Source organism: Trichosurus vulpecula, chromosome 7 (assembly GCF_011100635.1).
Source record: "Trichosurus vulpecula isolate mTriVul1 chromosome 7, mTriVul1.pri, whole genome shotgun sequence".
Taxonomy (NCBI): domain Eukaryota; kingdom Metazoa; phylum Chordata; class Mammalia; order Diprotodontia; family Phalangeridae; genus Trichosurus; species Trichosurus vulpecula.
Genome location: NC_050579.1, coordinates 16,533,132 through 16,558,314, shown reverse-complemented (window position 1 = coordinate 16,558,314; position 25,183 = coordinate 16,533,132). Strand labels below are relative to the sequence as shown.

Below are 25,183 nucleotides of genomic sequence, written 5' to 3'. Positions count from 1 at the left end.
GTAAAGGCATTTGTTGGGGGTGGGGGAGAGTCGCTTGGAGGTATCTGGGGAGAAAGGGCAGGAATGACTAAGGAGGCTTTGAACAGTGAGGATTCGCCCATTTCAAAGAGGCAGAATGGTACAGCCTCAATTTCCTCGTCTGTACGATGAGAGGGTTACAGTAGATAGACAGCTTCTAAGTCTCCTCTAGACCTAGGTCTCTGATCCCAAGACACTGTGATCATATCGACATTAGTTTTAATGTCAGGGGACTGACCAGTATGACCTGTGACAAGTCACTTAACCTCTGGATCTAGATTTCTTCGTTCATAATGCAAGAGGGTTGGGCTAAATAATCTCGAGGTCCCTTCCAGCTTCCTATGCTCACAAAAAGGGCCATAAAACTGTCATAAGCACACTGGGTACAGAATGTTAGCTGGAAGGGGCCTTAGAGAAGCATGCCAGAGCTTTCAGGGTCCTTAAATCACAGATTCTAAAGAGGACCCTAGAACACAGAATGTCAGTAGCAGATCTAGGCGCTGTTCTCCAAGACAAGAAAACCTGAGGTCAAGTCCTAGTATGTATACATATATACATGTATGTACACACACATACACACACATATATACATATATACATGCATACACACACGGTTATATATGATCTGTGTGACCTCTAGCAAGCCATTTAAACTTCTCGATGCCCCAGAAAACTAATTCTCCAAGATGGCAAAGCCTGAAGGGTTACTGGTGAATGGAGTTTCCTCAATGGGAGTTGCTGGATGAAATCACCCATCTGGACAGACACTTCCTTTCAGTGACCAGAGAGCAAGGTTGATAAGTCATATATTGAGAGTGAGGGGTATCTAACAGACACCTTTCCCACATGCTATTGTCTATGACATATGGTAAACAAAAGAAAACAAAATGAAGAAATATTTCCAGCCTACCAGGGAGATGGTTAGGGTATAGAATGTTAGTTAGAAATGAGCCTTAGAACTGAGGGTGAAAAAATTCACAGACACCTTAGAACTTAGATCCTCGGCCTGAAAGAGATGAACACAGACTGTCAGAGCTGGGAGGTACAAGGAGTGTAGGGTGTCAGAATGGGAAGGGCCCTAAAAACAGAGAATGTTCAGGATTAGGCAGTACCTTGGAGTCCTGTGGGGCTGCCTCATTTGACCTTAGGGGAAGCTGATGCTTTAGATAAGTCCGGGTGACTTCCCCTACTAGGACATCATAAGATTTCCTCCTGATGTAGCAGGACTGCATACTGGACAAATGGCCAGGACTCCAGACACTAACCTAGAGACTCGGTGGGGTGGGGGGCATGACCAAAGCTGTCACAGCTACATATTTGATGGGCTCTTGTGAGCTGGGAGAGTGAGGACTGCAGGGAAAAGATGCTGTCTAGAGATGTAAAATGAGGGTAGTCTTTACTTTGTTTCTGTTGGACCTAGAGTGCTGGGTTCAAATTCCACCTTTCACACCCTGGGCATTTCCCAAATTCAAACAGGGCCTCATGGTCCCCACCAGAGCCTCCCTACATTAACAAGATCGTTGATCCTGCCTGTATTTGGGTAGACAGGTTGATATTTCTGGCTCCTACACAGTCCATGTAATGTGAGAGGCCTGTTACGTTGGGAGAAACTTTTGGTAGGAATTTTTGGTTTGTTTATTGCTTCTGGAGTCTCTTAAATTGGGCGGAAAGTAAGATGCTTGAGAAATAAAGCAATTGGTACCAGAGTGAATGGGCCTGGATTTTTTGGAAATGCATTTATTATGCACAGCAATGATAATTATTATATTGATAATTGGATATAAAATTATAGTTAGTATTAACAATAATAGCTGGCATTTACACAGTGATTTCAGGTTTATAAAATGTTTTATAGAAATGATCTCACATCACACACACACACACACACACACACACACACACACACACCCCTGGGAGGTAGATGCTGTCGTTATCTCCAGAGGTTAAATGACTTGCCCAGGGTCATTCAGCTAGTACATCTCTGAGGCAGGTTTAAAACTCAAGTCTTGACTCTCCGATGACCTCTAGCCACTTAGTGGCAGGTACTAAGAACTTACTCTATCCCAGGCACTGTTAGGCAGTTGTGGTTGCTCACTTGTTCCAGTCATGTTCGACTCTTCGTGACCCTGTGGACCTCTGTCCATAGAGTTTTATTGGAGTGGTTTGCCATTTCCTTCTCCTGTGGCAAACAGAGGTTAAATGATTCACCCAAGGTCACACAGCTAAGGTAGTTTCTGAGGCTGAATTTGAACTCAGGTCTTACACTGCTACCACCTAGCTGCCTCCAAGAATCCAAACCCAGAATGAGCTGAGAATACAAACACATAAAGCAAAACGGTTGTCTTCAAGAAGGTTTCATTTTATCAGAGTACACAAAGGTTAATGCATCGTCTCTGGAGTCACTGGAGGTGGGTTCAAATCCCTCCTCTGATGTTTACTACCCCTGTGCCTTTGGACAAGTCGCTTTAACCCCGTGGGCCTCAGTTTCCTCATTTGTATTATGGAGGGGATTAGGTTGCTACTGAATCTTCTAATTTTAGGTCTATGATCCATGACCCTAAGAAGCTGCATCGTATATACAAAGCAAAATAGAAAGTAATTTGGGGGCAAAGGTGGGAGAAGACTAGTAAGGGGCGGGGGAGAGCGGGGAGCAGGGAGATCATGACAAAAGCTCGTGTAGAAGGTAGCACTTGAGCTGAGTTAGGGATTCTAAGAGGCAGGAATGAGGGGACAATGCATTCCTGGCACCGAGGGGCAAAAGCGCAAGCCCGTCTGGAGCTCTCAGTGGCCCGGACCGTGCTCCGGGAGTCTCATCTGTTTGCTTCCCCAGCTCCCCTTTGCCCTCTCCCAAAGGTGCTAGCTCGCTGAATCTCTTGGGTTGCTAGTCAGGGAGGCTTGCCAAGTCACACCGGGAGAGGAGGTCAGACAGCATGCTCCCCAGCATACATCCCTGGCTGTTGGCTCGTCCTGCCCGAAGAGTACCACACGGTCTTACTCTGCACCATTGTGTGGGCTCCCAACATTGGGGAGGGACCTGGGGGAGGGGAAAAGGCTGATTTGTTTACTTGTTTGAAGGAACACGGCGTTAAGAATCCCAGCAACTGTACTTAATGCCTATTTGTTTGGCAGACCCCGGTAGCCCTCCATCCTTCCCCAGCTGTACAGGACTGAATTCCAAAATGCAGCATCTCACACTCCTTAAATTGAAAACAAACAGCCCAGCGAGGGTAGAATGCTAACTACCGAGCCTGGTTTCCAAGGGATTCATGGTTGGTTGACTTTATGGTGTGACTTCAGCAAAGATTTCAGGATCAGAGTAAACCCTCTGAGCCGCAAAGGGGCCTCAAGATCACGTAGTCTCCCCTTCCTGACCTGCCCTCTGGGTATTCTTTTTTGTAGAGGAAGAAACTAAGTCGATTGAAAGGAAGTGACTGGGCCAAGGTCACACTGAAGGTAATCAGCAGATCCATGGGTTCCCTTCCCCTCTCTGGAGACTGTAAGATGAGGGTATTAAGACTAATGGGGTCCCTTCTATCCCTGGATCTGTGGCCCTTGGCCTCCAATTCCAGGACCCTGCCTTTGCTGGGGTCAGATAAAAAGCGAAAGAAACAATGGAAGAAAGGGTTTGGTGATCCCTACTCACCTACTCTTCCCTGGCTTTCAGCCTGTCTAAATTTATGGGGGTGGGGGGCGGAATAGGACTTAACATCTAGCTGTGACCTCAAGTTTTAGAGACCCACAAAGAAGATTTTTGAGAATCTCCCTCCCTGCTCCATGCCCAGCCCAAGCCAGGTGAATCAATTAAGGGATTTCTCAGTGGGCCACACGCCCAGGTCGGTCAGCAACTTTCTTTTTTGGCCAGAAGGACGAATTCCTCCATTCTTCCTTCCATTCTGAGGAGATAACTTTGCACCGTTTGCTGCAGCTGTGAATGAAAGCCAGGCTGCAAAAGGAAGCAGGGAGCAGTCCCTGCCTGTCCCCACCCTCTCCTCCAACCCTCCCCCACTCCAGGGTGGGGGGAGGGGAGGAAAATAAAAGGAGTCATCTCCATCCCCCCACAAGCAGAGACAAGGAGGGTCTCTAGAGAAGAGCAGTGGAGTCTTGGGAGAACAGGACTGGGGGAAAAACACTTGGAAAAGAAATGTTTGTTAATCGATTTATTGATTATAGACTTGGGTTCAAGTGTCCGTTTTTCCTGTAGCCTGTCTGAGAGACCTAGGACAAGCCATTTAACCATTCAGGGCCTCAGTTTCCCCATCTATAAAAATGAAGGTGACTAATTTCTAAGATCGCTTTCAGGTCTGCATCTTCTGGCCTAGTCTCTGTGATGAAATGGTCTTTCAGGTTTCATCCAGGTCTCTATCCTACCCTATGCTAACCTGCGTTAGATTCACACCGCACCACCCCCCCTTCTTTTCCTTCTGTCGGCCCCTTTAAAGGCTTCACTGACTCAGCGAAGCTTCTCCCTCAGGTCGCGTTTTTTTATGAATGAAAAACGTCCGAACCACATTATGTAAACCAGAGCGCGCTGATTGGTCCGGGCCCTCGGTGCATAAATTATGTAAAACGACCCCTCTCCCCCGCCGAGGAGGCGGGTTGGAACGTGCGGTCGGCCCTATCCCCAGCGGGGCTGGCGGGCTCGCCCCGCGCCATTGGCCCGCAGAAGGGGTAAACAAGCATTGATGGACAGGCGCGGGCGGGCCTGAGGACCAATGAGAGAGGCGGAGAGGCGGGAGGAGGGGGGCCGGGCTGGGCTCGGCGGGGGGCTGCGGAGGCCCAGCCAGTTCGGGGGCGGCTGCTGCGCTCGCTGGGCTGGCGGCTGCGGCGCCCGAGGGAGCTAGGCGGCGAGGCGGCCCGAGAGCGGCGGCAGGGCGGCGCGGGCGGGCAGTTGGGCTTCGGCACAGCGCCGGGCCGGGCCGGGGCCAGAGGCCGGGTCGAGAGAGGCGGGCAGCCGGCCGGTCGGAGCCCCTGCCCGGAGCGCTCTTGACAGGCGGGAGCGCGCGGGAGCGGCGGCGGGAGCGCGCGCAGGTGAGGCCCGGGCACGCGCCCAGGTGCAGGCGGGGGCGGGACCGCGCCTCCGGAGAGGGCGGGGCCTAACGGGGCCGGGGGCCGTAACGGGTCTGCGTCTGCGGGTCATGGACATGGACACGGATCTAGCCCGCAGCGCAGCCGGGGTTGGGGGGGGCAGGTGAGGTGGGGGGGACGGCCAAGTGGGAGGGAGTCCTGGCTGCTGTCCAGGTGTGCGTCGGGGGGCCGGGGAGATGTGGGGGGCTTTGAAAAGGTCAGCTGGTGGTTTGGGGGTTCCTGGGGGCCTCGGGGATTTGGGCGGCGCTCAGGGAACCAGTTTGGGGGCTTTTTGAGGGGGGCCCGAGAAGAGTCTGTGGGCCACCTCAGGGGACTTGGGAAGTTTAGGGGTTCCTGGAGTGGATCTGAAAAGAGATTGAGGGCTCTCTGAGACCTGGTGGGAATTTGGGGGACATTAGGGGAGTTGGGTTCATAGAGTGATTGAGAAGGGTTTGAGGGCTTCTCTGCCAGCTTGAAAGGAGTTGGGGCATCCCTGTAGGGCCAGGGCTTGAGTCTGAGTGCTCCTGAGCTGCCTGAGGCGATGTTAGGGGATCCTGAAATTAAATGGGGTGCCCAGTGGTTCTGAGGTTGGGGAGCACTAGGGGAGGTTGGGGACCTTCAGACGTGTCTTGAAGGGAAGTCCCTGGGAGCCTGAAGGGTCTGAGATTGAAGTATGATTTAGGGGTGCCCAGGTTTGAGGGAGTGGGGTAGAATGGGGTGATCGCCGAGCTGGAGGGTCCTCAGGAAAGCGAAGAGTTTAAAAGGGTTCTGGGGTCGGGAGGAGTGTTGCATAGATTCACTCATGTCTGGGGAGCAGAGTTTGGGGGCCTGGTTATTTCGGGCTGAAATTAGATTTGGAAGGAGGTGCCGCAGGGGAGACATGAGTGTCTTGTAGGGATGCAGCGGGGCCAGCACCCCGCTCTGTTAAGGTGAATGTGGGAGAAGATTGGCCACGGTTGCGGCTGCAAGTTTTTATGAATGTGGGTGACTTTATGAATGAAGCGGGTTTCTTTTTTCTGCTCGCCATACACCGCCCTCCCCCTCTTCCCCCCCCCCCGTGAGTGTGAGTGTGAGTGTGTGTGTGTGTGTGTGTGTGTGTGTGTAGCTTTGAGCTTTCTGCCTAAAACGGGAGGGCAGGGGGAGGGGCTGTGCCTTAAGGCAGTTAGTGAATTGGAGGTGGGGGCGGGGGCACATCGGAAGGAGTTTTCTTGAATGGGGAAAGCTGGGAATTTGGTGGAAGTGTGTCTTGTTTTGTGAATGGGGCCCTACGCTAGGGATCCAGTTACAGTCTCTACCTGCTGCTGCTGCTGCTGGCTCTGCCATTCATAAAAGCAAAGCCAGATTTGTGTTGTGGGGGAGGGGGCCTTAATTGGACTGTTTGTTCGTTTTCTTGGGTGCAAAAAGAAGGAAGCTCCAGAATGAACGCTTGCTTACATTCTAAGTAATTAATTTAAACAAAAAAATGGAGTTTATTTTCTGGACGCTTAACTGTTAAGATCTGCTTAAGAGAGATTACTTCTGAATCTGGAAAATATCTTTGTATTTCATGAAAGATTCTGTAATGTATTTCATAATAAGACTAAAAATATCTCACCGCTCTTGTCCCCGAACGCACACACACACACACACACACACACACACAGACAGAGAGAGAGGGGGAGAGAGAGAGAAAGAGAGAGAGAGAGAGAGAGAGAGAGAGAGAGAGAGAGAGAGAGAGAGAGAGAGAGACTCTTAAACCTTAGACTGTGACAGATTGTGGAAAGTGGGAAAGGAATCTTCGAATTCTTATATTTCTGCTAGGGAATTCGAGATTTTTGCATAACCTTTGGAGACATTGGAGAAGGAGGGAGGGTAGCCTGAAAGTTTTCGTTCTGTTTGGACAGAGAGGGTTTCTTTTTTCTTTTTCCTTGTAAAGTTATGAAATGTGCGTTGTGCTTTGTCCCTCCCCTCCCTACTTCCCATCGTTGGCTTGTATTAACAGCTGATTCTTATTGCCAATAGTCAGAGAGGGGAATATGGAAGCCTTGGGAATCTCCATAGTTATGAACATTTCATCTGCTTTTATAACTAGTGTTCAAAACAATCTCGTGGTTATCACCTACTGGAAAATTTATTATTTTAACTCGATAGGAAAATTGTTCTTTGATCTAGGGAGAGCTAAAATTGTAATTGAATATATAAAGCAAGATTCTTTCCCTTTCCTGGTTGCTTTTTGCTGTCTTTAAAATGTATTGGAAAGAAAGTATCTTCTTAAAATTATGATTATTTTTTCCAAATTAGGGTAGCTGTCTGATGACTCTCATCTTCCCTTCTTTCAAACTGCCTAAAAGAGTTTTAATTTAGTTTCCTTAATGACTTTTTGGAGGGGGATAAGCTTAACCAGAAATAAAATTCTGCTTAATAAACAGCTTACTTTTGTGAATCTGTCCGCTCACAAGCCTTTTGAAGTGCAAAAAAGCCCTTGGAAGTTTCTCCAGTGGCATCCATTCCATAGTTTTCTTTGAACTAGTCTCTCTGTAGCGTATATCACAAAGGTGTGGTCCCTGCACTTAAACTGATGGCTTGGAGTAGAATGAGAATGAAATGAAGTGAGATAGTTGTGTTGTTGAAAAATTAGGTGCAAAAATTTTCTTGTTAAATGTTCATCTGAGATGCTTTTTCTTGGTATTTGATTTTCAATTTGGCAATCACTGAATACTTGAGCTTGGCGTTTCTTTGCTTCCTCCACTGGCCTCTGTCAAGATGCTACTTGTCTATAAATAACCACCATAAACACCCTCACTACCATTTCACGATGACCTTCCATGAATCCTTTTGAAATGTGGATTATTCCTCCCCCCTCAGGGCTCTGTTCCTGTTCTGTCAGAGGGTAGCAAGCGTCTGATTAAAATCAGTCGAGGAATAGACGGAGGGGCAAATAGATTTGTCTTTTAAATGTCGGATTTTTGATGCTTTTAATCAAGCACAGCAGTTAGTGGCTGCAAGTGACCTCTGAGAGCCACCAAGAAAGGGAATGTTACCTTTGAGAGCTTTAAAAAACCTCGGCTTAGAATTCTTTATGTCTTTTCTGTTTTTCTCCTTGTTTCTCAGTTTGAAATCTTCGAGATTCACAAAACAACAGGACCCTTTTAACCCAGGAATTACTCAATGCTGAAACCTTTCAGAGGGATATTAAAGACATTAGAAGCACAATGGATGGTTTTTATGATCAGCAAGTCCCTTTTATGGTCCCAGGGGTAAGTTTATGTGGCCTTTTGTTTGCATTTGGAGTCCTTCAAATGGGAGTCTTCTCTTTATGTAGTTAATGGTACCACCTCCCTCCAAAGCCTTGCGCTTAAGGGGAGTCTTTAGCCCGCCACTCTTCTTCCATTCTTTCAGAAATCTCACCCTGAGGACTATCGAGCAAGGCCTGTGATTGACAGAAAGAGAAAGTTCTTGGACACAGATCTGGCTCATGATTCTGAAGGTAGTGTGCTGGGCTGTGTTATAGCGTCACTTAAATTGAGCACCATGGAGACTTCTCCTTTTCCCAAGTAGCTTGTAACTTCTTCTTTTGTTTTATTGTTATTTTCCATTCCAGAGTTGTTTCAGGATCTCAGCCAACTCCAGGAGGCCTGGTTAGCTGAAGGCAAGTTTCTCAGCTGTCCACTTTTTGCATGCAAAATATTTGACTGCACATTTTCATATAAATGAAAAGGTCTAAAATGTCTTTCTCTCCCCCCAGCACAAGTTCCTGACGATGAACAATTTGTCCCAGATTTTCAGTCTGATAACCGTAAGCACCTTCCTACTTATTGTTCGTTGATCTCATTTGAACTCTCAGTGATAAAACATAATCCTAGCTGACCTTCGTATAGTCCTTAGCTGTTGACAAAGCGCCATCCATTTTCTAGGTATTCTGACATATCATCCAACTACTGTTGGAATCGCTAGTAGAATATCATGTAACTGCAATATTCGGGGAACGGGGTTAGTTGAATATTTTTGCTTAACGCAGACAACACTTAACAGTGTCATTGCTTACCCTAGTCACACTCCAATGTCTCATCACAATGTGGCAGCAAAATTGTATTCTCAGAGGCTGCTCCGGGCCAATTCAAGCTCTCAGGGGTTCCTCTGGCATGGGGAGGAGGGAAGGCTTTGAGGATGAGCCCAGGGATCAATTCCAAGTGTGTTGTCTGAGGACCGGCTTACCTAGCTAAGTTTGATGAGGCTCACCACCAGGGAACTGAAGGTTTGGGGGCCTGGCAGTCAACAGAATTTCAAAGGTGATGTGAAGGCGATCTTATTGAAGCTATTTCTAAAATGTATACCCTGGAGTTGGGCACCATAATCATTTGAGGATCTTATAGTGAGAGTCTCGGGCCTTGCCAAACCTCCTTTAATTGCTGTAGGCAGGTAGTGCAGATTGGGATGTACAGGTACCCATTCAAGGATAGCTGCTGGGTTTGGGGGGTTAGTGAGTTTCTGCCCTGAGTTCATTTTCTAGGTATGACTTTCTCTGACAAATGCCCACATCCTCCTCATCCCGTGAATGCTGATTAATGAGAGATCACAGGTAATCATTGTTTCATTTTGTGATGATGAAGGCCATTGGGTCTTATTTCTACCTGGACATTAGAGGAGGCTGAGTGCTATGGTGCCTGACCAAACATTGCTAGGGCATTTGCTTCTAACCCTGCTGCCCTTGCTCTGCCAAATGCAGGGCTCTCCAGTTTTCTCATTTGCAGACAGGTTTTTTTTCCTTAAAATGAACATTAATTGCTCATTACTTCAGAGGCAGTGAAAGGTAATGGTGAAAACACAAGGCAGCTCTTGGTGTCCACAATGAGCTGCTTCCTTTGGCCCTGGTTTTTCACTGCTGCCCTCAACAGGTTTGGTAGCTTTTACAGGCCAAGAGGCCGTCAAGGACAGAGCTTGCTGATGAAATCTGAGCAGTGCAGAGCTGCTCGAGAGAGCATTAGTCACCAGCAAGTGAACACGGCTAAGAGAAAATGGAAGAAAATGGTGCCCCTCTGGAGAGTTGCATCATGGAGAAAATCATGGCTCTTAGTCATCATTTGTGATAGCAAACACCTGAGCCAGGCAGAGATATAATTTCTCCCTCTCTCCCCAGGAAACTGTTCACAGTTTGGGATTGTTTCTGATCAAAGGGCCAGGGAGTATGTGTGTGTGTGTGCGCACGTGCACACACTTCTCACCCAGAGGCAGCCTCTCTGGGGCAGGCCCTCAGGAGGGATATTCTGAATTGCTAATTGTTAGGACAGAGGTACCAGTGAAATATTCCTTAATAACAGGCCTCATCTCGAAGGCACATTGCCATGAAACTTGAAAAGGAAATAAAGCCAGCCCATAGGTGAATGGCTTCCTTAGCTTGGTCACAGCTTGCTCTATTAAAGTAAATATGTGTTAATTATTGCTCTTTGATTGCTTTAAAGTGATTGGGAAGTTTGCCACTAAATGGCTAAAGACAACTCCAATTTTCTGTTTTCTTCCAAGATGAAAGGCAGGGGATTTGTAGTCCAACTTTGTTCTGTGTTGGTGATGTGGCCCAGCCCTTCCCGACTACTGACTATGTGGGAGGTGGCTTTTTTTTTCTTTTGGCAGAGGCTCTTTGAAATGCCTTCATGACACTGTGTTTCTTTATAACCTAGAGAGTTATAAGGAGAAGTGAGAGGACTGGCTTTGAATTAACTTCACATTTGGGAGCAGAGGGAAATAGATTTTCAGGTGGTTGCTAGCACACTCCCATTTTCTATTTGGAGACATATTTATGAGTTTCTATTACAGTGAAAGGCGCTAGGTGGCACTGCAGCAGATAGAGTTCCTGGCCTGGAATCAGGAAGACTCATCTGGAGTTCCAATCTGGCCTCAGCTATTCACTGGCTGTGTGACCCTGGGCAAGTCACTTTACCCAGTTTGCCTCAGTTTCCTCACCTGTAAAAGAAACTGGAGAAGGCAATGACAAACCACTCCAGTATCTTTGCCAAGAAAACCCCAAATGGGATCATGAGTTGGACACAAGTGAGCAACAAATAACATTGCAGTGAAGAAATCATTCAGTTTTGATTCTTTGGAATTGCAGATTTGATTAATAAGTTTTAATCACTTAGATACCTTACCCTAAATGCAAGAGCTTTGGACGGCAGCTTTCCTGTTAGTGAAGCATTTTTATGTAGCTTTTGAATGATTCGATTTTCTCTCTAGTTTTTAAGTAGGATAATCTCCTGAGTATAGCATGGTGCTTATGGCTAAGTAGTAGGTAACCCTTTGTATAGGATCATAGAGTTGAAGGAAACCTTTGAGGTTGACCATCCACTATCAAACACAAATCCCACTGTAACATTCTCAAAAAGTGGTCTCTTTGCCTCTCCTTGGAGACCTTTGATGGGAGCCTCGAGCAGTCCATCCATTTGTGGACAGCTCTAATTACTAGGAATTTCTTTTGATACTACACTAAAATTGGCATCCCTAGAATTTTCAGTTATTGGTCCAAGACCTTCTCTTTCTACATCCCAGCCCCAAATCTTCTCACGCTGCCTCTATCCATTCCCCAGTATCTGATCCTTATATGGCAGAATTTCTGGTCTCTTCACCATCTCATTTGTACTCCAGCTTGACAGTTTATTCATCTAGACACAGTCCTCTGGGTCTGGGCAGTGTGCAGTGGCACTGTGACCTCCTTCCTTCTAGATCAGGGGTTCTTCACCTTTTAAAGGTCTTGACAGCAGTCTGGTGAAGTATATGGGCCCCTTCTTAGAATCATGTTTTTAAAATAAAGTAAAATACATAGGATTACAAAGGAAACCTATTATATTGAAATCAGAATTAAAAAAAAAACATTCATAGGCCTCAGCTTAAGAACCCCTACTTAGATGCTAGATTTGTATTGTAGTCTACAAAATCCCTCAGATCTTTTTTAAATGGACACCTTCCTAGTGATGTCTCTCCCATACTTCATTGGTACAATTGGTACTTTGAATCCAAGTGCAAAGTTTTTCATTTATCCCTGTTTCCCATCATTATATTTGGCCCAACATCCCAGCCTACTAAGATGTCCTCAGATCCCAACATCCTGTCATCCAACACATTAGCTACCCTTCCCAACATCTGTGGACCTAGTAAGCATGTACCACCTTTCTTCATTTAAATCCAAGGTGAGTGGGAATGTTGTACAGGATAGACTTAAGGACGGAACTCTTCGTAGCTTCCCACTAGACATACCTCCTTGCATAGGATATTCAGTTTCAATTCAGTTTAACAGGGCATTTATTATGTGCCTACTATCTATCAGGCACTGTGCTAACACAGAATATGAAGAAAAAAATGAAATAATTCTCCCCTCCCGGAATTTATATTTGGGGGCAGGGATAGAGGGAGCAGTGTTTACACAGAGAAATAAATGCAAAATTAAAAGTCTTTAGTTAATAAATATTGTGTATTGCCTTCCCCTAGATTGGTAGCTCCCTGAGGGCAGAGACTGCCTTCTTATTTCTATACCTAGTACTTAGTACAGTGCCTGGCACATGGTAGGTGCTTAGTAAGTGTGTATTGACTATTAAAAATAAAAAAGGAAGTAATTTCCAGAGTGAGGGGTGCCAAAAACTGGAATAATAATGAAAGGCCTCTTTGTGTATGATACTTGAGCTGAGGCTTGAAGAAAGCTATGAGTCCCAAGAGGTGGAAAGAGAAAAAAGACTGGGGTGGGGGGGGGGGGAGACAGCCTATGCAGAGGCACAGAGGTGGGAGATGGATTGGCATGGCTGAGAATAGCAAGGTGGCTACTGTAACTGGAAAGCCATATGCTTGAGGGGGAATTTTACCAGGGAGGGTAGGTTGGCTGTAGATGGCCAAGTGCTTTAAATTGGGCGCTTAATGAACACTTTTGGAGTTTGTTATTTCAGCAGTCCCAAGTCTGCCTGACTGTTCACTCTTTTGGCCACCATCCTATCATGAGGTCATCTGGCAGATGCTTTCATCAAATCTGGGTGGCCTGTGCTCAACATTTCTCTGGGTAGTTAAGGAGCCCGAAAGGAAATGAGCCTAATTTGTCTTAACTTGTTATTAATGAACCCATGTTGGTTCATAGAGATCACCATTTTCCTCTCTACATGCAGACAAATGGTCTCTTTAATAGTCCATTCTAGAATTTTGCCACGAACATGAAGACCCCTTTCCTATAATGTGCACTTCTCTAGCTCATTTCTAAGAATTGGGCTAAAGAGTAGGACAGCTGAGGGGGTATATATTTGCCTAGGGGTTAAGCAAAAGTATACATTAGCCCTCTAGATCCTTTATTATTTTTCAGTATTCACTTTGATTACAATTTACATTAGCAGTGCAGAAACACAAAAGCCTGGCCCACAGGCTGGCTTTTCTCTGAAAGCCTAAACTGTGTTTTTGTTGCTCCTCTTGAGTCAGCTTCTGGAAGATCACATGATTTTGCCAGAGGTGAGGGAGGGCCTCATTCAAGTTTAATGAAACCTGACTGCGGTTGGTCATAAGTGCTATATTTTACAGTGTCAATTAAATCCCTCTACACAATCACCAGTGCTGCAATTATAGAAAGATGGGAGTTTTTAACTGTTCTTTATCTGATTTGTCATTGCTAACAACCATAGTGCATTTATTAATTCACCAAAAAAGTAGGAAAATTAACCAATAAGGAAACATTTTATTATGAAAACATAAATCATCAATCTCCAAATAATACCTAGTTAGAATACATGTGTTTCTATGCCTTTAACTCGCTTCTTGATAGGATATTTTTCCATAGTCTGCTTAATTATGGCTTATAGAAATCAAAGTTTAATTCTTAAAAATTCCAGTGAAGATGCCCTTTTGTGTTTCCTCTGGTATTTTCCCACCTAAATCCAAGAAATCTAATTCTCCTGGTAAACATGTCCCCCACCAATGTTATTACTTCCTACAGACATTAATGACCCATCAGTGATTTCTGTTGAATATCACTATTTCTTGTCACCCAGGTCCTGGTCTCTAAATTATGGGCTGTTAGATGGAAAAGACCTTTTATCTCATAATTGTATAGATCCAGAAAGGGTCAGTGATGTACCCGCTGTCAAAATCTTCATAGATTTCGTGAGAAATTCTTTAGGAGAAAAGAGTTGAGTTGGCCTGAATGACCTCTGGTGCCCTTCCCAATGCAGAGGTTCTTTTCTTCTGTAAAATGATAATCTTAAAGGGGGAAGAGAAGGAAATGCTGTTAAAAACAAATTAGTTTGCAGACTGCCAGAGAATAGGCTCTATATAGCCCCCGAAGATATCTGTGATTCTCTTTAGTTGTTTCGTGTACCTGGATAGAGACCTAGATGAGAGTCCCTAGTCTAGAGTGTATCTTAAGACTTGAAAAGCAAAGAGGCCTAAATCACCATAATAGTTCAAAGCTTGGTTTATTTTGTAATCTTAAGGAAATTATCTAACTTCTCTATGGCTACAATTCTATACCTGTGGAATAGGGAAATTTTGACTTACATACTGAATATGTCAAAAGACCCATAATTTCATAAGTGTGGATATTCCCTTCACTGAGTCAGATTGCAGCCCTTCCATACTTTAGCATACCAGTTTCTTGAGTTGTTGCTGCAGCTCTTTCTAGTGGTGAGTCCCTGTCCACTTGGGCGGCTCCTTGAATTCCAGAAATTTGGCACAGCCCAACACCAGACTTCTACTCAAAACCTTTGTGCTTCATGGGCGTTGCCAGAGTGTGTGATCCACAAACATCCTGAAAAACCCAGGGTCATCTGGTCTATGCCCCGTAGTGACGGATCAGGGAAGAACGTCTCTGGACGTGGGGCTGGGGTACCTGGCTTTGATCCTAGCTCATTAGCTGTGTGATCAGGAACATAGTACTTCACCTGTGAGCCTCAGTTTCTACTGTAAATATTCCTGTAATACTCTTTTCACTCACATAACATAGAAATGTTGGAAAGAAAGAATTGTGTAAAACCTTAAATACTGTGGAAATGTGAAATATAATCATTTCATCTCCATACTTCAAAGAAAAGCTTTTTAAATTGACATGGAAAGTATCTTCAAGTTACTTGAAAAGAAAAATCGCTTGTGTTTTGGTACATTATTACTATCTATGAAACCACAGAGCCCAGACTCAGGGCAGCCCACAGATCTGTAGGCTCCTACGCAGTTTTCACTGAGTGAGATGGAGACTGAGGTGACTTCGCTTGGGTGCTTAGAGGATTAGCTAGTGTCCCAAGATGAGAAGTTGTCTGAGACAGAGAAAAGGGTACTAGCTAGACTTGGATTCAGGGGCTGGGACTCACACCACAGCTCTGATTCTCTACCTCTCTGGTTCCTGATCTGTGAAATGGAGATGATCTCCTGGGATTGTTACACAGTAAATGCCTTGTAAATCTCAAGCTGAGAGATAAATGTGGATTATTTCTTAATCAACCCCTTTGATACTCAAGAGACTTGCTAGATTTGATTGTTGAGAAAGGAAAGGTGTGACTGTAATTTTTAATGAGGATTTAAAAATTATTATTATTTTGCTTCTCAACCTTCTATAAAGTCGTTGAATGTTACGTGGGGGTTTCAAATAAAGGTTGAGTTTCGAAAAGGAAGATTAAATGATCACTTGCTGTAGGCAGCATCTAATAATATGTTACTGGACCAGTAATCAGGAAACCAAGGAGCTTTGTGGTTCTGGGAAGGTTACTGAAACTCGGCTTAAATTTTCTCATTTGCAAAACGGAGACCATGAGACTCAGGCTGCCAACTTCACGGGATGTCGTGAGGATTGTGCCTCATCAATCTTAGCGCTCCATCTGAATGTTGAGTTATTGGCTTTTGTAGAGGCATCGGTAAAGCATTTAATTTGGACCACAGTTTTAAATCTAGGTAATCCATTTTTCTCAGAACTGAATCTCAGGGAGCAACTGGAAATGACCAGAATTCCAAGTAACTTGCTGCAGGCAGGCTAGTTGACAAACCATTAGGCCTAAACATTGTTCAGTAAAACAGGAATGGTAGAAGGAATGGGACAGGTTTGTTGTGGTGTGAATTCTGAAATGTAAAGCAGGGTTTTTTAACCCTTTTGGAATCTCAGTTTACTTTCTACCAACTGGTTAGAGTTCTATAGTAGCTAGGGGATTTGTGCCGTGATACAATGCCTTTCCGCCAAGAATTCTGATCATTTTGAATTTGCTCTTGTACGTGGGAGGCACACATTAGACTTGTTTCTTGCTTTATCTGAAGAGACCACCCTCAAGGCCTTTGCTACTGGAAGATTCGGGGAGATGGGGAGAATGTCCATCATTTAAACAAGAGTAGTTCACTCTCAAAAACAAATGCTTTTCCATAGGATTAAAGAGAGAGAGGAGAGGAGAAAGGAAAGAAAAGCTAAGGAAAGAGGACCAGGGAGCCAGAAGCAAAGATGATCTTTTATCTTGGTGCTCTCTCCTTATGAAATGCTGCCATTACTGTTGGCCAACCATTGACATTCTTTGTTTTTCTCATTTTTGTTAGTCTGGTGGGCTTTTAGTTCCTAGTTTCTAGAGTCAGAGTTCCTCCTTTCCTAACCAAGTCAGCTCTTTAGCAAAACTGTGTGTTCAAATTCTAGTTCATTTGTCTTAGTAGAAACAAGAAAGGTAAGAGGATTCTGTTCAAGACTATCTTTTTTCTTACTCCTGTACCAGAATCCAGTGGCCTTCTTCCAAACCTCCCTGTTTTGGGGCGGAGGGGCTCTTAGGAAAGGGAAGTGGGCATTTGGGTCACTTGTGCAGGTGCCAAAGGCACAGGATTCCGTCTCAGTTCACAGTTTACCTTTCTCCCCTGGTCGTGACATTGCTTATTTTTCACACCATTCAGAAGGAAAGCAGTTGAGGATGGGGTCCTGTGGTCTGGCCACAGAAAATCTCTGCCAGTGGCAGCGTCTTGCTCTCTTCCTTGCCACCTTACTATTTTCTTGATTCCAGTCCCTGTAATATGTTGAAGTTTTTTGGTTAACCTTTCTGTAGTGAGACCATTCACTCAACACTTTTTTCCACTTTTAATGGTAGTGAATAACCCCCAGGTAGAGAAGCTTATAGCACAGCGCCCTTCCACACGCACAGTATGCCCTTGAGGCACTTAGAGTCCCCATCTGTACCCTGGCACAAAATGATTTTCCAATTGGCATCTGGGGAGAGCAGCTCCCATCTTGTGGGTGAGTGCCAGTAATGCTGATGCCAGGACCAGTTTCAGTTGCGTTTAGAAAATTTCATTTTGTGAACTCCTTCAGTTCATTGACAGGGTCCTGGTTGCTGGTCTGTGACTGGCATTTTCAGTACAATACTTTGAACGTGTCTCGGTGGTTGTCAGGCCTCTCCAAAGGTGAGCATCTTAGTGGAGCAACAAGCTGAGCCGGCCTATCTGTGTGTATGTTGACACGTGGCCATATATATGTTTCCATAGTTCACCCTATGGCCATAATTACAGATAGACATATGGAGGAGGCAGCTATGTTGGTGTATGTGGACCAGCCACAGCTATACCTTTCAGGAAAGAATGACTGACTCATTGTGGAAGGTGTAAACTACGATAAATGAATAGTTTGGTTAAGGAGAAGAGAATCTGAAATAAAGACTTTGAGGGAGGATCCCAGACATGAAGGTTGAGGGCTGTAGGCAAAAAGGAGGAGACCTAAAAGTGGTGGGGCTGGAGGTACAGGGCAAGGATTGCTGTGGTTGGCCAACCAGAATTTGGTGTAGATCCTGAGGCCATCTGGGGGCTGTTGACTGGGGAAGGTTTGGTCAGAGACACAGACTATCCCAGAGAGCTATTGTGTTGGGAACATTAGAGGTATATTTGGAGGGACAGGGTCACTCCTAGGGCAGTCAGGACCAGTGGACCAGAACCTTGATGGCAGGTGGGCCAAGACAGAAAGGTGCATCCAAGACACCATAAAGAAACAGCATTTGAAGTAAGAACCAACAGCTAGATTGGATATTGATGAAATCACCTCATCTCTCTGGACACTTGGTTACCAGACCGGCTGGTCACCTGTCCTCACTTCTGGAAGGATTCTGGCTTGTGAGAATTGTCTTAGAAGCCAGAACAATTGTTTGTCCTGAACTGTAAGGCCGTGTCAAAGTTGCCATTCACAGCCCCAAATTGGGGGCCATATTTCAGGCTCCCTCCCTTCATTCTGAAGTTCAGAGAGGAGCTGTTTTTGAATTGCTGTGGATGGGCACTTGGAGAATGTGAGTCTCCCAATGAATGACTCAGTAGCATCTAGTAAGCAGGGACTGCTGGGAACCTGTCCTGTAGGAACTTTGGTGAATGGACCCTGCTGCAACCTGTTCCAGCGAGCCAAAGGATTGTGGGGGGACAGTGCTAACTACAGAGAAGGCCCTTCACAGAAAGCAGGCCTCAGGCTGGACCAGCCTTGGGCACAAGGACCAGATCTCTGAAGAATGTTTCTCTCTGCTGGTAGCCAGCAGTCAGATTTAAACAACTTTTTTTGAACAAAGCTGCACAAGTTGGTTTTTCTTTGACCCTCTTCCTTTTGCCAGAGGGCACTTCCGGAGCTCCCTCAGAGCTGCCTTGCCCAATCATTCTTGATTTCAGCAAGTCCTGGGGCCGGGCTGCATCCTGGGGAGCAGAGCAGGCCATTCCTGCAGTGTTTGAGTTTCTTACATAAACGCTGCATGCAGTGTGAGCTTCCCTTTGCCGACAGCTGGTCTCTGTTATGATCTTGTGTCATTTCCCATTTCTTGGACTGCTGTGTGGAGGCCCCCCCTTCCCCAGGGGAGGGGAGCATTCCAAATTGGTTGTGAATGGAGGGCGGTGCCCACTTGCAGACTTTTTCAATGAATAACCAGACCCCATTGTGCTGCTTGTGGAAAAACAACCAACTTGAACAACACAGAGACTGTTAGAAAGAAATCTGCTTGTGATTGGCAGCTGGATGGGCTCCAGAATCCTGCTCTTCTGGCTTTCCTGCTGCTGTTGCTCAGCCAGGCTGGGCTCGCCGGGACTCAGAGGAGGCCTGAAGGGGCTGAGGGGAACCATGGCTGCTCCCTGGTCAGCCCCCCCTCCATTCCGGGGAAAGTTTCTGTGTCTCCATGGCAATGCCTCTACAAAGGGGAAAGACTCTTCTCTTATTGGAGATTGAATGGCAAATTGTACCTTCTCAGGGAGTCTACTCTCTCATGCCAAGTGTTGCCCTCTGCCTCTCCTCTCCTGGCCAACCTCTCTGGCCATCCTCAGACACTGCCGCCCACTGTCCGCACCACCCAGCCTTTGATGTCCATGTTTTCCTTCGTTCTTTTCCAGTTGGACCCAACTTCCCCATTTCAGCAGTTTGTACCACTGTGCAAAATACCCAGGTGTGAGCCTTCAGGCCCAGCTTTCTCAAATGTTTTCACCCACTCCATCCAAGAGCCCAGAGTGTGGCAGAGGGCTTGGCTTCCAATTCCAGCAGTGCTATTTACTATGTGTGTGACCTTGGCCAGGATTTCACCTTTCTGGTCCTCTGTTCTTTGTAAAATGAGTGGATTGGCCTAAATGGGGTCTGAGATCCTTTCTTGTAAATCTGTGATCCACTTACCAAACAGTGACCTTTCTACATCTTTTTCCCCATCTCTGCTAAAACCCTTATCCAGGGCCTAGTGAGGTGCTTCAGTTCCCAAAAAGAAATCTCAGGAAGACACTAGAAGCAGCGCAGCCTCTGTGGCTATCAGAATAACACCAGACCAGCAGAGCTGCAGTAGCCTTGGGAGTGCTAGAGGCCGAATTCTAGAATTCAGGTCCTCTGGAGGAGCAGATTGGTCACCGGAAGGCACGCCGTCTGCTGCCTCACTGGGATGGATGGGCACCAGACAGCCTCCTCTTCATAGCAATATCTCATCGCAGGGTGGTACAGTGGGAGAAGAGCTGTGGGAAGGAGTCATGGTGCACCTGGCTGCCAATCCCACTGCAAACACTACCTGGTGGAGCCTTAGTTTCTTCATCTGTGAAATGGTGGTAATGATTTCTACAGCCCTCATCTATTCATGAGGTCCAGCTGATGTGAAAACCCTTCTCCAGACATTGCAGAGTGCTAGACTTGCCAGAAAAGGATAGAGTGAGTTGTGGTTGTGGTGGTGGTTGTTATTGACTTAATAAGAGGGGCATCACAGGTGCTGTCCTCATCCTGTACATGAAGAAACTCATCAAGGCAAATAGATGCCTTGCTCCTGCTCACATACAGGGCTGGTAAGTGTTAGGGCTGGCACTTGAACCCTGACCTTCTCACTTGCAAGCCCAGTGGTTTTTCTCTTTGCTGTTGGGTTCAGCAGAATAACATGTATGATGTGCCCTGTGTGGTGTGATCGACTTGAATATTCTAGAACCTCTGTAGCCCATTGCTATTGGGAAATACCCTCCTCCCTGGGGGCATTCGGTCAAGATCTTTTAATGGTGCAATCTTGGGTGGATGAAACCCACCCAGGAAACAGTGCCAAGGTCAGTGAGCTCTGTTCTGTGTCCTTAATCCTAACTCCTCCCCGCTAGGAAGGCCCTGTCCGTCTACTTTTGTGCCCCAAGGTACATGACCAAATCAGGCCTTTTGTTTTCTGAAATTTTTCTCCCATGTTAAATTGGTCTTAAGCAAGAATATCTTCCCTTCCTCATTAGAAAAAAGAGCAGTCCTGGCCGTTTTATCCTTGGGTGTCAAGAGTCTGAAACCTCAGGAGGTAATGCTAGCTATCAGATGGGGCAAAAGATGCTGATATTTTTCCATCCTCAAAAGGGGAGAGAGAGAGAGAGAGAGAGAGAGAGAGAGAGAGAGAGAGAGAGAGAGACTTAAGCTTACATAAACACTTTTCAGCCGTGTACTTGGGAAAGCTTTGCAGACATCTGTCTCTGTCCTGTTGGACCAGGAGGCAGACAAGCCTTTTCTCAAGGTCACAAAATGAGTATATTGGAAAAGACAATTTCCAGAGTATTTGAGTGTCATATTCCTTTTTCAAAAGAAAACTTAAAACACAAATTTATTCTAACTGTAGACACGTCAAACTCAAACTGACTTTGTTTCTCTTCTCAGGCATTCTTCTGTCTCTGTATAAGTGTGTATGTGACACACACACACACACACACACACACACACACACAAATATAGGAGCGGCTAGGTGGCACAATGAATAGTGTGCCAGGCCTGGAGTTCATAGCAGACACTTACTGGCTGTGTGACCCTGGGGCAGTCACTTAACCCTGTTTGCCTCAGTTTCCTCATCTGTAAAATGAGCTAGAGAAGGAAATGGCAAACTACTCCAGGATCTTTGCCAAAAAAACCTCAAATGGGGTCGTGAAGGGTTGTACACAACTGAAAAATGACTAAATATGTGTGTGTATAAGAATGTGGATTGATAGAGGGACCGAAAAGTCTTAAGCTTTCATAGCTGTAGTATGTCTATGTATACCTTCTATAGAATTCCACATTTATATTACACACTCACCATTTATTAAGTACCTATTGTGTGCTCAGCTCTGGAGATACAAAGACAGAACCAAAGCTGGCCCTTCTGAAGAAGCTTCAGCTCTAGATATTGTCACCATCGTGGTGACATGGAGACTTGGTGACAACTTGACATGGTAACACCACCATGGAGGCTTTCTCTAAGGCTTTCCTGTGTTTAATTTAGATCTGCTCGTCTTTGCCTGCCGCTGCCCCAGGTTGTTGGGACAATCAAATCTCCTTATAAAGGTGGGAAGTGATTATCGAAATGGGAATTAGAGCCTGACCCATGACTGTGTTACTCTGCAGATGTGGCCTCCTCTGTAGGGAAAGCATGTCCTCCTGGAAACAGCCTGGGAAAAGTAGAGTACAGTATGTGGTTTAAAAGGAGACCTACCAGAACTCATTTCTTTCTAGGTTTAAGCCAGAACTTTCAGGGCCTCCAGCTCTGACTGCCTGCCCTAGGGTAGGGACCACCAGGACCACAAGAGAAGCCATTTTAGGATGTCAAAGAACAGGGAGGCAAATGTATTCATTAAATGTTTGAGGGTCTGTATCAGAGGCCCAGAAGTTGGAAGTTTCTTTAAGGTAAAAACCATGACCTTGGTTCTGGTTCTGATTCTCATAGGGGTCCCTGCATCTTTTGCCACAACCCACACCCACCCTGGGACTCTGCTAGACGGGGAAGAGTGGGGAACAGCTAGGCACTCGCTACATAAAGACATCTTTCGTCCTAATCTGAGATTGCTTCAGTGTAAGAAGCTCCCAGTGAGGAGCCCCGCTCCACCAATTTATTTTGGCCTCTGTTCTGCAATTTACCTGCCACCTTGGAGCCCAGGAATGCTGGGCTCTGTTTCTAACCTTTACTTAGGAACTAGCTTTATGACTTGAGTGCCACCATCTTGTTCAGGCTCAGCCTCCCCTTGATCTTTTCATACTCCCCCTGCCCTAATCCTGTTGTCTACCTTACTCTCTGTCAGATCACCTTCTTTCACTGCCATAACCCTTAACCAAGGCCTAGTGAAATCCTGTAACTCCCCCAAATAAATCTCTAAGGAAACATTAGAGGAACCCTGAGCCTCTGTTTTTCTGAGTGTCATACCAAACCACAGTAAGCCTAGGCACCTCTAACATCAGCCACCATTTTAGGAGTAAAGATTGGAGTCACCCAAAGACCTGTCATCACAGAGGTGTTTGAGAACAAAAGCATCTCAGCCGTGACAGTGCCTTAACATGACTGAAGTCTAAGCTATGATAAGAAAAATACCACAATGGTGGAAGAATGCAGTTAAATGAAGTCACCCAAGTGATATATTAGTTCATTGGGGTAAAAAGAAATCTTGTCTCCTGTTGCCGTTCATTTATTTTCCTAACTTAGAAATCAGGTTTTGTGTTTGGAAATCTCTCTGAAATCTGCAGGGTTGTAGAGGGGATGGCATACAATGGCACTGAAACCATTCTGCCAGCTATAGTTAGCTACATCACCTCCTGACTTAATGTCGCCTTTGTCTGTACAGTGAGCCTCGTTTTTGGAGCATTTCAGTGCATGAGCTGGCCTGGGACAGGCAACCCCAAGACCAATACATTGATCCATAGAAAAACCACACAGCTTCCCATATAGGAAGTCCTTAAAAGTGTAACTGGGAGCTAAGACAGAATTCCTTCCTTATTGGCTGTTTTAAAATGTATTTTTAAAATTGAATGCGGACATTTTCAAATAGTGTCCCTGGAACCTAGTTAGCTGTTGGCACATTGTCTTGCCCTTCTCCTTCCACGCTGTTTCCTTCATCTTTTACAAAATGGCTGTGCCGCATGGGCACAAAGAGCTGGCCGACTGCTAGGAGGAGATGGTCGATGTTTGAGAAATGGAACATCTGGGGAAAACTATTGAAATTTCATGGGAAGTTTTTAAAAGTTGAAAATGTCAGCACAATGCGCTCTAATGATCTGACAGTTCTTACTGATACTCCCGATATTGTTTTACAGATTCACATTTGGAAGAGTCTAGTTAGAGCAGGAACTCAAGGAAGCGACATATTCCCCAAACCTGCAGCAGTTCTGTTTTTAGAACTTCTGCTCCCTCACTAAATTTGGTAAAATTTCAAAGCTTTATTTTTGGAAACTGTTGCCAGGCAGAGTCAGTGTTAACCATCCAAACAAGTTTGTGCATGCCCTGTGATGTTTTGTTTGGAAATTCAAAAGGCATCGAAGCAATCCTCCTGGCTTTGGAGTGCCACAGCAGAGAGCGAGCTCTCTATCAGAGCACCTTGATACCCCAAGTCAGGCAGCCCCTCCCCCTTGCTCTTCATGGTCCTTCACAAGCGCTGTGGGCGCGTGTGCTCAGCAAGGATGGGTGAATGATAGAGCAATGTGCTTGTGGCCTGAGATTGTTTAATGGCAGCCATTTCCACGGCTGAGACTTTTCCCGACTGGCATTTAAAGTCATATTCATTTTATTCAAACCTGTCCCTCCTTTAAGGGGTTAGACTGCCTTTAGATACATACATAAAGCACTTTGAAACACTTAAACCCTTGAGGAGCGTCAGTTACTGTTCCTACGTAGCTGTCTGTGTGGAGCGTGGCACCTACCTTGAAGATTTAGGGAAAGCTGCCTACTATGAAGCCCACCCATGGAATGCCTGTAGGCCCTTTCGTGCAGAATGAAAGAGAGAAGAAACTACTGGCCTGTTATCCCCCACGTAGACCCTGTGTCTTTATTTGCTTCCCAAGGCAGCGTAGCGTGTGGTGACCACATTTCAAAGGCTTGATGAGCTGTTTACCACTGACACGTGGCTTTTGCCAACTGGAAACCTTCAATGAGTAAAGAGCATGTTTAGAAAGCACTCACTTTTCTGTTACATGTTAAGACTTGCAGTGTGATCCTGCAATAAATCCGATGAGGCAGGAAGTTCCAAGATTAGCCCCATTTTACTAAAAGGAAAACTGGGTCTTGGAAAAGCTGAATGGTGGCCCAAGCTTGCTTAGCTAATGAGTGGTAGAGCAGGGATGCTGACCCAGGTCTAACTGCAAGTCCACTTAAACCTGTGTACTCTCACGCTGCCATGGCCCTAACCTGGGTCTTAGAATTTTCATCACTTCATCCATTTAGAGCTGGAAGGGACCTTAAAGGCCATTTGCTCCTCATTTTATCAGGGAGGAAACTGAGGCATAAAGCAGCTAAATGACTAAAGTCACAGCTAGAAAGTGTGTGAGGTGAGATTGGAACCTGAGTCTACCTGACTCAAGTCCAGTGTTCTCTACTACATGAGGAAATTGAGTCCCCAGAAGTTTCATCGCCTTGCTCAAGGTCACAAAGGTAGTAGAGGGAAGAACCAGGATGAGAACTCAAGTCCCACGATGAAAACCATTAGGCATTTCCCAGGTTCAATCTTCCAGATTCCTATCTGGCTAGCAGAGAGGGACTTTTATCAAGACCCCCAGACATTAAAAGTTTAATAGCCTGTCTTGGATGGCCCCAGTTCTTTGGTCAGGACAAGAACCAGGATAGGTGGGGAGAAGGGCAGACTCTTCCCCACGAGGAGGGTACTGCTGCTGGGGGACAGGGAGGAATGAGTGTCACCTTCTAAACCAGAGGTGTTGAACGCACTGCCTACCAGCTACAATGCAGGCTACACCACTTCCTCCAGC

General features: G+C 45.7%; 1 protein-coding gene across 2 annotated transcripts in view; it reads left to right on the top strand.

The window, feature by feature from the left end:
• The first annotated feature begins 4,874 nt into the window (after positions 1-4,874).
• ETV5 (ETS variant transcription factor 5) overlaps positions 4,875-25,183 on the top strand; it is a 74,239-nt gene continuing 53,930 nt past the window's right edge. Inside the window, exons 1-5 of one of the 2 annotated variants that reach the window (XM_036766997.1) lie at positions 4,875-5,046; positions 8,173-8,318; positions 8,461-8,548; positions 8,663-8,710; positions 8,807-8,857. In XM_036766997.1, coding sequence (XP_036622892.1) covers positions 8,274-8,318; positions 8,461-8,548; positions 8,663-8,710; positions 8,807-8,857 — 232 coding nt within the window. In that variant the 5' untranslated portion in view covers positions 4,875-5,046; positions 8,173-8,273. The other variant, XM_036766998.1, reaches the window with a different exon arrangement.